This window comes from Heterodontus francisci, chromosome 12, assembly GCF_036365525.1.
Source record: "Heterodontus francisci isolate sHetFra1 chromosome 12, sHetFra1.hap1, whole genome shotgun sequence".
NCBI classification, from domain to species: domain Eukaryota; kingdom Metazoa; phylum Chordata; class Chondrichthyes; order Heterodontiformes; family Heterodontidae; genus Heterodontus; species Heterodontus francisci.
Window position 1 is genome coordinate 26,427,016 of NC_090382.1, and position 13,746 is coordinate 26,440,761.

A 13,746-nucleotide genomic window follows, 5' to 3' on the forward strand; every position below is an offset into this window, starting at 1 on the left:
TACTGGGGGGTTACCATTGACCCGAAACTGAACTAGAGTAGCCTTATAAATACCATGGCTACTAGAGCAAGTCAGAGGCTAGGAATCCTGAGGCGAATAACTCACCTCCTGAATCCCCAAAGCCTGTCCACATCTACAAGGCACACGTCAGGCATGTGATGGAATACTCTCCACTTGCCTGGATGGGTGCAGCTCCAGCAACACTCAAGAAGTTCGACATCATCCAGGACAAAGCAGCCCACTTGATTTTCACCCCATCCACCTCCATCAACATTCACTCCCTTCACCACTGATGTACTGTGGCAGTAGTCTGTACCATCTACAAGATGCACTGCAGCAATGCACCAAGGCTCCTTCGACATTACCTTCCAAACCCACGACCTCTACCACCTAGAAGGACAAAGGCAGTAGATGGATGGGAACACCACCACCTGCAAGTTCCCCTCCAAGTCACACACCATCCTGACTTGGAACTATATCGCCGTTGCGTCACTGTCGCTGAGTCAAAATCCTGGAATACCCTTCCTAACAGCACTGTTGGTGTATCTACACCCCAAGGACTGCAGCGGTTCAAGAAGGCAGCTCACCACCACCTTCTCAAGGGCAATTAGGGATGGGCAATAAATGCTGGCATTGTGACACCCACATCCCCCGAACGAATAATAAAAAAAATTCTCTTCCTCACTGGACCAGTCAAAACCTGAGTATGTAAGACCCATTGCTAAGTGCTGCTCTCAGGTCTGAAAGCCTCTCAATCCCCTAACTCCGCATACATGAGTTCCAGTTCAGAGCGACCCTTCCAATATTCTGCCTCCGATGAGTTCACCCACTTGGCAGCTTCTCCCTCCTATGCTTTATTGCCTCTCACCCTTCCTGTTGAGAAACACTGCTGCTCCACCTCCAGGCACCACTCAGCTGTTGTTAAAGCTGTTAACTCCTTATAGCTGTAGAGCCGCCGAAGCTTCATTGATCCCTTGCACCCCTGGTAAAATTTAAAAAGCAGCTAATTGGCTACTTAACAGGCTTAATTGCCTGCCCATTGCGAGTACGTGCGCTGCTGACCCCACTGCCTGACCACCTCTGGGAAAAGTTGGCTGGCGGAGGGAACACGGCTTTCCAACGAGTTCTCCCACCATTGTTCCGGCCCCACTGCCTCAAATCTCATCACCCGGGACTGGTAAAATTCAGCCCATTGCTTCTGAAAATTAGTTTTGAATTTGCCCCCTTCAAATGCAGGCCATGTCCTCTGGTTCTACTGTTCTGAACAAGTTGAAATAGCTTGCCATGGTCTTCATTATCATGCCACTTCTCAACTTTTCCATTGAGAGATGCCCAATTTACATAATCACACTTTACAATCCAATCCCTCCATCCTCTCAATCGTTCTGGTTGCAATCCACAGTATTCGTTCAATAACTGCAATATCTATTGTGTACTGACACAACCAGAACTATACACAGTATTCTAAGTGTGTCACACCAATGATTTATAAAGTGGCAGGACTACTTCACTATTTCAGCTCAATATTGACCATTTAATAAATTCCAATATCTGATTTGCATTGCTCACTGCCACTGAGCGTTGCTGCGATAGACTCAATTTGTCAAATCAGGAGGGTTATCAGGTCTCTTTCATTTTCCGTGTGTTAGTTGTGTGAGGGCAGGATCAGGCTCAGCTCAACACTCTTATTTGTACAGCACCTTGGCTATCTCTTTTGACTCAGCTTTTGGTCATCTATCTTAATATCTCCTTATCTGGCACAGTTTCAATTTTGTTTGATGATGCTCCTATGAAGTGCCTTGGGATGTACAATTTCTTTCACTTGAAGGACTGCCACTTAACTGAGTTTCAGAGTGTGCCTAGATCCCTTTGAATTGTATCCAACCAAGGAAACCTTTGGAACTGGAGGACACGAAAGAAAACACAGCAGCGAGGTAATACAGTGTTTTGAAGCACATGAGAAGTCTAATGTGAGCATCATGTGTAAGAGAGTACTTCATATTGATTGTCTATTAATGAGGGGAGCATGTGCAATCCATCATGTGTGAATGTTTATGTGCTAGTGTTAACATGCATGCTTTATATATCAGCTTGGCTCAGTTGTTTGTACTTGAACTCAATAAGGCCTGACAATGCATGGACTAAGCTGACACTTCAGTGCAGTACTGAGGGAGTACTGCACTGCCAGAGGTGCCATCTTTCAGATGCAGTGTCAAATGTGAGTCCCTGCTTGTCTAATCAAGTGGATGTAAAGATCCTGTGTTATTATTCAGAGAAGTGACGGAAGCTATCCTGGTGTCCTGGCCAACATTTATCCCTCAACCAACACCACCTATGCACAATATGGCTTCCATATTTATGGAAGTGACTACACTTCAAAATCACTTGACTGGTTGTGAGACATCCTAAAGATGAGGAAAGCTCTATATAAATGCACATTCTTTCTTTCTTTCTATTCTGCCTGTTTACAAAGAGATGTTGAATGTGTAATAACTCCATTGAGTTTCGACTTCTGGCACTTCAATCCCATTTGAAGTCCTGGGGGAAATGTTTTACTGTTACAGCTTGTAAACATCAATATTTCTATATTTCCCTGAATATGTAATAAAAAAGGATTAATTTCTTTAAAAGTTCTTTGATGCTTGAAAGGTTACTTGAACAAATAAAACACAAGAGCAAGGCAAAACCATCAGCATATTAAACCTCGACAAAATCACAGACACAAAGTCAATTGAAGGGTTTAAAAGAGGAGATAGACACTTAAATGCAGGCATTAATGCCCCCAGCAGGAATCTGAGTTTGAAGAGAGAATCAGGTTTACAGTTTTGTAGCCCTGTGACTGACTGCAATTCCTTTGAGCAAGGCTCCCTACTGGGAATGTGGGAGCACTGAATTTACCCTCTGAAGAAAAAGCAGGAGATTGGGATTCAAAAGAAACAGGAATAGCAGATACAACAGCAAACTACATTTATTTGGTGCCTTTAACATAGTAAAACATCCCAAGGAGCGTCATCAGACAAAATTTGAAACTGAGCCACATAAGGAGATCTTAAGAAAGATGACCAAAAGCTTAGTCAAAAGAGATAGATAAGGTGCTATACAAACAAAAGTTGTGATTTCCCCAGAGTTTAATTGATGAATCTATGGTCAACCAGCCTCCTATGTTCTGGTTAGTGAGAGCAGTCCTAATCAATTTCAGGCCAGGGAACGGAATGCAGCAAATTAGTGAGTGACTCGGAAAAACAGAAGATGCAAAGGTTAAAAAGTGTGTAGCACAGGAATTTGGCAGTGTGAAAGGGTATTTATCTAAATGCAAGGAGTATAGTAAATAAAGCCAATGAGCTGAAGGCACAGATAGACACATGGCATGGATTTGTTAAGAGAAGTTCATGTCTTACTAACTTAATTGAATTCTTTGAGGAAGTAACAAGGAGGATTGATGAGGGTAGTGCAGTGGATGTGATCTACATGGATTTTAGTAAGGCGTTTGATAAGGTCCTGCATCGCAGACTGGTCAGTAAAATGAAAGCCCATGGGATACAAGGGAATGTGGCAGGTTGGATCCAAAATTGGCTGGGTGATAGGAAGCAAAGGGTAGTAGTCGACGGATATTTTTGTGAATGGAAAGCTGTTTCCAGTGGCGTTCCACAGGGCTCAGTGTTGGGTCCCTTGCTGTTTCTGGCATATATTAATGATTTGGACTTAAATGTGGGAGGCATGATTGGGTAATTTGCTGATGACACAAAAATTGGTTGTGTAGTTGATAGTGAAGAGGATAGCTGTAGATTTCAGAATGATATCAATGGTTTAGTTGAGTGACCGGGCAGAAAATTGGCAAATGGAATTCAATCCGTAGAAGTGTGAAGTAATGCACTTGAGGAGGGCAAATAAAGCGAGGGAATATCCAATAAATGGGAGGATATTGAGAGGGATAGAAGAAGTGAGATACCTTGGAGTGCATGTCCACAGGTTCCTGAAGGTGGCAGGACAGGTAGATAGAGTGGTGAAGAAGGCATATGAAATGTTTTCCTTTATTGATTGAGGTATAGAATTCAAAAGCAGGATGTAATGCTGGAACTGTGCAAAACGCTGGCTCGGCCACAGTTGGAGTATTGCATACAGTTCTGGTCGCCACCTTACAGGAAGGACATCATTGTTCTGGAGAGAGTAGAGGAGATTTACAAGAATGCTGCCAGGGCTTGAAAGTTGCAGCTATGAGGAAAGATTGGATAGGCTAGGGTTGTTTTCCTTAGAACAGAGGAGGCTGAGGGGTGACTTAATTGAGGTGTACAAAATTATGAGGGGCCTAGACAGAGTAGACAGGAAGGACCTGTTTCCCCTAGCAGAGAGGACAATTACCAGGGGGCACAGATTTAAGGTGATTGGTAGAAGGATTAGAGGGAACATGAGGAAACACTTTTTCACCCAGAGGGTGGTGGGTGTCTGGAATTCACTGCCAGGAATGGTGGTGGAGGCAGAGACCCTCAATTCTTTTAAAACGTACCTGGACCTGCACCTGAAGTGTTGTAACCTGCAAGGCTATGGACCAGGTGCTGGAAGGTGGAATTAGACAGGGCAGCTAGTTTTTTGGCCAGCACGGACACAACGGGCTGCATGGCCTCCTTCTGTGCTTTAATTTCTCTATGGTTCTATGGTCCTAATCGTGACTGACCCCTTAATTTCTAAAACCCATGTTTATTGGTTCCTTGCCTCATTGTCTCTGTGGCTTGAGAACACTTGTAGTATTTGGAAGGAATACAACAAGCAGATAAAAGGAACAGGTTTCAGCAGGGCTGTGATATGCTAATTGAATCTGCTTTACATACTTGAGGAGTGCAGTATCCAACCTATGATGGAATACGATGGACTGAAAGTATGGATGATATAATTAGGCTTGGGGTTTGAGGTGCATTCAGGGCAAGTAGAAGAAAGGTCAAACGGATTTCCATTGCACATTGTGATCCAGTAATTCCTGTTTTAAATTCCTGCATGAGTGGATGTTGAGGATGAGAGGAACAGAATCAGCTGTGATGCCATCCACAGTCGAATAGAATGGTTGTTAATGTGGGGGTGGGGGGGGGGAAATTTGCTGTTCCAGTGCTCCGGTTGCAAGCCAGATTACATAATCGATTACATAATCGACATAATATAATTACATAAACCACATACTCCTAGCCAATGTTTCCTCCAAGTTGCGTGGCCACACAGCAATCCAAAAGCCTCTGCACAAGCCGCGCACAAGTCAGCCACTTCAAATTACAGTTCATGCACAGTCGTCCAAAAAAATTTAGAGGGGCCACGCACTTCAGCAATTCATCCACTCAGTGCAAAAAGAAATTCGAGGGAATGCTGCCTCAGCCCGTCAAGCGAGAGCTGGATCCGTTTCTGGCTGGGGCAGAGATCACCTCGCGTAAAAGTTTGATATCCTATAAATCAGAACCAGGGTGGTCCCCCAGACTTGTTTCAATGGCCCATCAGAGTCCGAGAGGAAGGTTCCAGAATTTTTCTCCCTAATTGGCCCTGTTATTTTTTAATCTGATGTTTCACCTCTTCCAGGAGATCACAGGGACCAGGTAGGTATCATGATACATAAAGCATCATATCTGTGTGGGACAAACTGGATGGGCCAGCAGGTTTGTCATTTTTATATGTTGGCATCATTTTCCTGCGCGATGTCCTAATAGTGTAGCTGAGGTGGTAGGTGTTTCCTGAACTTTGAGAAACAAGTCAGTTGTTTTTTGTGTGGGAGCTGCTGTATTTGAACGTGATCCTGGAGGAAAGTGGCATTATAAAATGTAGCGTACACTGCAGTTTAAAGATGATGGCCGGGATTTCATCTTGGCAACAGGGGTCTCGGCCACCGGCTAAAGTGCCGATGAGATGAAGGCCTGCTACCCGACGGGACCCAACAACATGTGTCGGGGTCGGGTCGGGTCGCTCTTCCAGGTCCAGCTTTCGGGCTTGGGTCGGGTCGGGCCGGGTCCAGGTCGGCCACACACATCAAGAATTGCATTTTGCTCTGCTGGTAAAACCTACCTGAGCTGGGAGTCCGGGACGTCAAGGAGGGAAGCTCTGAGTTTGCGCAGTGAGCGAGTGAGCATCTCTATGATGTCATCATGCTCATGCTGCAGCTTCCTGCAGATTGGGAGTCGCAAGGTAAGTAAAATGAACATTCCGGTGGTCGAGTCAGGCTTGGGTTGGGTCGGGTCGGGCTCGGGCTCGGGCTCGGGCTTGGGTTGGGTCGGGTCGGGCTTGGGTTGGGTTGGGTCGGGTGCGGGAAAGAATGGAGGGACTCTGGCTGGGTTGGGATCGGGTCCAAAGTGGTTCTAACGGTTCGGGTCGGGTTTTTTTTTTGTGATCTGAGCAGGTCTTTACGGCGAGAGCCCAACATCGCCTTCTTTGGGGAAGGTTTGCTGAATCAAGGCCAACTAGGCACTTAAGTGGACAGTGGCGGGCCTTCCCTAGGATTAAAGATCCTGGCAACAGCGCCACCACGAAGGCAAAGGCTGCTGCTGGTACTGGACTCATCAGAGGCACCGGAACCAGGCCATAAGTCAGGGTGGTAGGGGTTTCACAAAGTGTGGGTCGCAAGGGCGGGGATGGCTCTCAGCGGCTTTCCCCACCCCCCCCCCCCCCCACCTTCCTGATGCCAGGTCCCTCATTCAGGCACAAAGCGCCTTTCAATGGAGGGACCCCCCCCCCCCCCCCCCACAAACCCGACCAGGTTTTCTTGCCGTGCTCCCCTTGCGGTGAAAGGCCTGTCTGCCACCGGGAAATACCAGCAGAGGTTGGATGAGGCCCTTAAGTGGGCATTAATTGTCCACTTAAGGGCCTCAATTGGCAGTGGGGCAGGAAGGCCATTACAGGACTTGCTGCCCTGGACAGTTTGGGTGGAGGCGGGAAGATGGCAGGGTCACCCCCCTTGCCAGCATCCTGCCTGATTATATGTTCTCCTCTCATCCAATTTCATTGCAGGTGAGGGCATAAAATTCCCCCCAATGATTTCCGTTTCAAATGTTGGTGCTTTCATTCATCGACACACGAGGCAAAAGGAACAATGGTCGCTTGAGTGGCCCTGCAAATAGAAAGGAGGAGGTGCTACCACTGAGTCAAGGCTGGCACCCGAGTTAGTTTTAGAAAGATGGTCAAAAATGGGCTGAATAACACTCTTGATTCATACTAGGACTTGTTGCCCATTATGTCAGTTAGAAGGAATGCAAGATGTCAAAATTCATATTCTAACATGAGATTATAACTGTGCTTTTAACGTTAAAACTTTGAAGCCAAGGTTTAAAGACAGAGTACAATTCATAAAGTCCCTTTATTTGGTGAGAAGTGATAATCATTTAGTGGTTTTCAACCATGAAAAGTTGATTTAAGAACCAAAATTGCTTGATCGTAAAATACTGAATGTGATATTCAATTTTCTGTCGCTTGCAAATCAATTTCTCACTTTTTCCTAACCGATGCATTTTCCCTCAGGATTTCTTAATTGAAACCTTCCTCATGTTCATGGATCTGGTAACGAAGAATGTTTACCCTGCTGACTGGATGGCTATGAGCATGGTGCAAAACAGGTAGGAGCTACAAATCAATATCACTATAAGTCATAGTGTTACTAACGCTATCACAAGAGAAAAATCAAAGACCCTGGTTTGATCCATGGTCTGCATTCGTTGATCTGAGCTCAAGCACCAAAATGGTGTTTATAATTAATGTTCGTTTCCTTGAATAAGGAAGGTTAAATAAAAATTCACTTAGGCTTCCTCCTTCAGATAACAACTATCAAAATGATTCCTGCTGGAAAGTGCAGATTGGTCTAACAATCCTGAAGGACTGGGCTGTGGGAAGGTGGAATTATGACTCCTCCCACCTCTGATGAAGGGGAAGGGGAGAACGAGGGTATATAAGACATGGCCTATAACTATATTGAAGGCCTTGTTTTCTGGTGCATATGTGGGTTCTCACAGTGGAAACTCAGAGGACCAGGTGAGTGTTAAACATCTGGCTAAAAACAAAACTGTTTGCCCAAAACTGTGAGAAAGTTCATCAAGCCCCAGAACAAACAAAACTCACCTCTGCTCCTGAAGCAGAACATAAATGCCATCAGAAACATGGAACCATGATTATAGCAAACTTGAAAAGGCTGATGGAAAAAGTGGGGAAAAGCTAAAATTGATCAAATAATGATAGGGAGCACATGTGGTCTGAACACATGGGACAAGTAAAATACCCATATCATTAGTGGTAGAGATGAAGCTGCTAGTCTCATTCAGGTTTGGCAAATGCTCCTGTATCATCATGAAAGATACAGCAGAATGACCCCCCCTCAATATTGACCTTTAACTGGTCGCTGGTAAGTGGTGAGCTCTGAGTAAAGCCCTATACTTTTTCCTCAGTGTAAATAATATAGTTTGTACAATTCTAAGACTTGTATAAAAATTCCAACAAAGGCTTTTTATCTTTACTATCTCCATGTTAGATATATTTTCATAAAATTACAAGATCTATAACATTGTTTTCCTTTATTAAAAATAATTAATTTCCCCCCTAGTCCTTGACTAATATTGGGTACTGGTCACCCTCTGGAACCTTGGCCAAGTAGCCATTCTTCCTTTGTGATCCTAAAGCGTGACTGTTGGCCAGCTATTTGAATGTGGAGCGCATTAGGCTCAAATCCTGATAAGTTCTCAACAACTCCCTTATGCACGCAGACTCTCTATTTCAAGATAAGCAATGGGATTGGCCTCAGACCAAACCCACCAGGAGATATCATATTACTCCCCCCAAGAAGTTTGAGAGAGCCCACCCAAACTTATTTTTAAGTAAAATGAAGCAACTAAATTAAATCAAAACAGTACAAGTGGTGGAAATTAAAGATTGAAAAGGTGCCCATCAATCACAGAGGCAATCCTGTAAATAGCAACTACCAACTTATAGTTCCTCAAGTCAGCATAGATCAAACCTGGGACCTTCTGAGCCTCTCCATAGCAGAAATAAATAATTTGCATTTAAATAGTGCCTTATCATGTCCTTATGATGTTCCAAATTCCTTTACAACCTATGGATTATTTTGAAGTTCACTCCCCATCTTTATGTAGGCAAACCCAGCCACCAGTTTTCACACTGAGGCCCTACAAACAGCAAATGAATGAGTGGCTGAAAAAAAAACTGTTGTTGGGCACATGGCTTGAGGGAAGAATGTCAGCCAGGCGCATTGCTTCAGTTTAATAATGGGCAGTACATGTATTAATTGACCCTATGGGGGAATCTTCATGGTGAGTTTTGAACTTGGTTTAGTCATGGAAAGACCCAGACCCACATATTGCTTATATCTATTTATGACTAATACTGTTCAGTAAGGTTGCTACGATCAGAGAGGTGGGCCAAAGGTCTCCCCTCTTGTCTCTCTCCTTGTGAGAGCGCAACAGAGTGTATTTCTTTTTTTAAATGGATGTACTTGTTAATTCAATGAGTATTTAACGATTTAGGTGCTATGATCATAAAATAAACAATGGAACATGTTTTCTTGAGTTTAGCAAAGAAAGTGGTTAGCTTTGTTATACCTAAACTCATCTAAATAAAAAATAATAAACTAAACTCCAACTTGCTCTCTCTCTCACACACACACAAAAGTTCATACACACACATAAATAGGTTACAGAGTGAGGAAGGATAGATTGGTTGGATGAGAGTCCAGAGCAATAAAAAGGGCATACGGTCTATGGAGTTTGGAGATTCATCTGGCTTCCAGTTGAACTCGGTCCTGAGGCTTCCAACTTGCACATGTGGCCAGATGGTTTGGTGGTTCTACTGGAGAACAGCAAGGCAGATGATTTCTTTAATGGGGTCTCTGCAGCAGCGATAGGCCTGGGTGGTTACGGCCAGCAGGCAGGGTTTGAGCTTGTAATAGAAATAGAAAGTGCTGGAAATACTCAGCAGGTCTGGCAGCATCTGTGGAGCGAGAAGCAGAGTTAACGTGTCAGGTTTGCGACCTTTCATTAGAACTGGCAAAGGTTAAAAATGTAATAGGTTTTAAGCCAGTAAAGCAGAGGTGGCAGTGCGGGGGTGGGGTGGGGGGGGGGGGGGGGGGGGAGGGTGGAAGGCTGTGGGGAAGAGAACAACAGGAACAGTGTGTGATAAGACAGAGGGCCGGAGATATTATCTGACAAGGAGATCATGGGGCAAAGGCAAAGAGAGTGTATTAATAGTGTGGTGAAAGACAAAGCATTAGTGCAAAGAGAGTGTTAATGACAGAATAATGAACAATCCTAGCCAAAAGCACAAACATAAAAAACCCAGTTTAAGGCAGGCACATGGTAGAAAAATGATAAAACAAAATAATAATAAAGAAGGGGCCAGTCATGCTCTGAAATTATTGAACTCAATGTTCAGTCCGGAAGGCTGTAGCGTGCCTAATCAGAAAATGAGGTGCTGTTCCTCGAGCTTGCATTGATGTTCACTGGAACATCGCAGCAGGCCAAGGACAGAGATATGTGGATATGAGAGCAGGGGGGTGTGTTGAAATGGCAAGCAATCGGAAGCTCAGGGTCATTCTTGTGGATTGCCCACATGTCCTTGACCTGCTGCAGTGTTCCAGTGAATATCAATGCAAGCTCGAGGAACAGCACCTCATTTTCTGATCAAGCACTCTATAGCCTTCTGGACTGAACATTGAGTTCAATGGCCCCTTCTTTATTATTATTTTGTTTTATCATTTTTTTACTATGTCCCAGCCTTAAACTGGGTTTTTTATGTGTGTGCTTTTGGCTAGGACTGTTCATTATCCTGTCATTAACACTCTCTCTGCACTAATACTTTCTCTTTCACCACACCGTTAACACACTCTCTTTGCCTTTGCCCCATGATCCCCTTGTCAGTTAATCTCTCTGGCCCGCTGTCCTATCACACACTGTCCCTTTTGTTCTCTTTGGCCCCCCCCACCCCCCAACCCCACTTTACTTGCTTAAAACCTATTACATTTCTAACCTTTGCCAGTTCTAATGAAAGGTCACAAACCTGAAACATTAACTCTGCTTCTCTCTCCACAGATGCTGCCAGACCTGCTGAGTATTTTCAGATTTCCAGCATGTGCATTATTTTGCTTTTATTCTAAGCTTGTAAGGTGGACTGAAGAGAGAGAAAGAGGGAGGAGGGACCCCCACTTGGTCTTGTCGGTGTCTAGTTGCTTGTCTCTGTTGCTGCAGAGAAAACACGAGCTTAAACACACAGATGGCAGGCCTGTCACATGACTGTCACGCAGTGATTCAACATGTTGGCTCAGTGTGTATTTCATCGTGCAACTTAATTAGTTCATGTCTAGGAATTCCCTGCTGTCAACCAGGGTCCCATTGCTCAAGTGATTAAGTTTGAGTGGTTCGTCTTCGCCAATTTATGTCCCAAGTGATGCCTTAATGTGTTAATGGGAGCAGGACAGGTAATTCACTCAAAATTCCCCAAGTCATTGTTCTGGAGGGGACTGGCCAGACAATTCAATGCATTAGAATTTAGGGTATATTGATGCAAATTGTGGTAGCCATTTTAACTGATAGCAGTCATCTTTTATCTGTTTCTTTTTTTTAAAAAGATCTGGTTTCCAACTGGTGGATTAAAAAAATCATTCGGCATAGCATGTGTTCATGACAAGGTGCTAACTTTAGTTCAATGCTTCCTTAAAACCATAACCGAAGAACAATCTTGCTATGTGTTATGCATCAACAAATAGTGTTTCATTCATTATTGATAATCAGTCTTGCCTTGTACATAAAATGATTCATTGTATGATGAAGGAGTTTGGCATTAGGCTCTGTGGCAGCAAAGTGAAAACAGCAAAGTTGAGCTGCAGTGTTGTTTCTACATGATACTCTGGTCCAGCAAGCAGAGCTGGGTGTTTGTACATTTAAACAAAATCCCAAGCTGTGCTCACTGGTATCCAAATGCCACTTAAATGTTGATTGTGAATGAAGAGTTTGAAGAACAGTCAAATCTTCACCAACACCGAGTGGTTTAATCTCAAATAAAAACAGAAAATGCCTGAAACACCCAGTGGTGAGGCAGCATCCATGGAGAGAAGAGGATAAGGTTGACGTTTCAAGTTGATGACCTTATGTCTAGATTTGGAAAAGCTACAGATGAATATCTCTGAGCAGCAGCAGAACTGGAGGCAAGTGGGCAGGGAAAGAAAGAAAGGAGTGGCTTGTAATTGGGTGGAGGACAGATGATTAAAGTAGTGATGATAGTGTCAGAAAAAGGAGGCAATAATGAGGGAAATTAATGGTGTAACCCAGACCCAGAGGATGTGTGAATGGTGCCAGCAGAATAGAAGAGGGAGAAGGAAATATAGAAAATTTGGTAAAGTGGACAAGGCCATAATAGTCTGGCACTGTGATGGAAGAAGAAGGCAGATGATATCCGGGCTGTAAACCACTCTATCAGCCATATATCACTCCGATGTGCACCCATCCTACCTGCTGTCCAAGAGAAAACGGGAGATGTGGCTAAGATGTGAAATTGTTAAAGTCAGTGTTGAGGCTGGAGCAGTCCTGCCCAGTAGACAGTTTTTGTGCTTCTCCTTAAGCTTGCATTGAGCTTCATTTGAAAAGTGCAGGAGGCAAAATTCAGAATAAGATGGATAATTAAAATAGCAGAAGCTCAAGATCACACTTGAGGATGGAGCAGAGGTGCTCAGCAAAGTCAGAGACTAATCTCGTCTGGTAGTACATTGATTAATTTGTTTTTGTCTAATTCCTAGGTGCATTACTTTAACACAGACATTAAACCAAAATAAACAGACTGACTGCATTACAATAATGCACTAAAGGAATTCTATATAAACGTGATAACCAACATATCATCTGGGGAAATTAAACCTGACAAAGTTAGGACTGAAGTATGAGTTCCAAACCATTGCCAAAATGTGCTGTGCCATCAATTTGGGAATGCCATTGCTTAGTTATACTGTAATTGCACATGAAAATCACATCACCTTGGCATGGATACCACAGTGTAGCAGGGCTGTAAACTGAGAGTGTACAATTATTGAATGTCAGACAAAACAGAGTGTCTCAATGAGCACACTTCAATCACAGTTTGGTTGAATAAAGGACAAATTGATTCATTTTTATGTCAATTAATCCAATTATCAATTCCTTTTGAGTTGATCATTGAGCCAGCCCTCGATCAAGACAGATGGCAACAGCCCCCATTGAAACGATTAAGATTGCACAGCTAAACTAACAATCGATCGTTAATAATGCAAATCGGGGAGGGGGTGGTGGAGGCAAAGCAATAATTTTCCAATATCAAGTAATCGCCAAATAAATGATACCCAATCCATCTCAGTCATTGCAGGATAAAGTAGCATTTAATTAGTGAAATTCAACACGCTTCACTTTAAAATCAATACTTTTTAAATTGTATAATTGCAAAACTAACTCCTTCATCAGTCTGATACAGTTCTTTTATTCCCCTGGGCAATGTGCTGAAATTGCATCTTTTTCTAAATTTACATGGATGTCAGGTGACCTGTAGCACCTCACCCAAGTGCCCATTCTCCAAGTGCAAGCCTGGACAGTCCCAGCAAGCCAATCAAAATATGGAGAAGCTTCAAAGCTGAGTCTGATCCTAACCTCACCCCAAACTCCAAACATGTTCACTTGGCAGCCAGATAGAGAGCATTAGGTGTGGACCTTCGCCAGCCTTGAGGCCAATTCGACTGCACCCCACCAGCTGAGATGAGTGAACACA

General features: G+C 43.7%; 1 protein-coding gene across 2 annotated transcripts in view; it reads left to right on the top strand.

Moving 5' to 3' along the window:
• Window positions 1-13,746, top strand: part of LOC137375787 (dedicator of cytokinesis protein 2-like) — a 690,449-nt gene that overhangs the window by 429,497 nt on the left and 247,206 nt on the right. For both annotated transcript variants that reach the window (XM_068043220.1, XM_068043218.1), the window contains exon 29: window positions 7,483-7,577. In XM_068043220.1, the coding sequence (XP_067899321.1) occupies window positions 7,483-7,577 (95 nt within the window). The remainder of the gene's footprint in view (window positions 1-7,482; window positions 7,578-13,746) is intronic.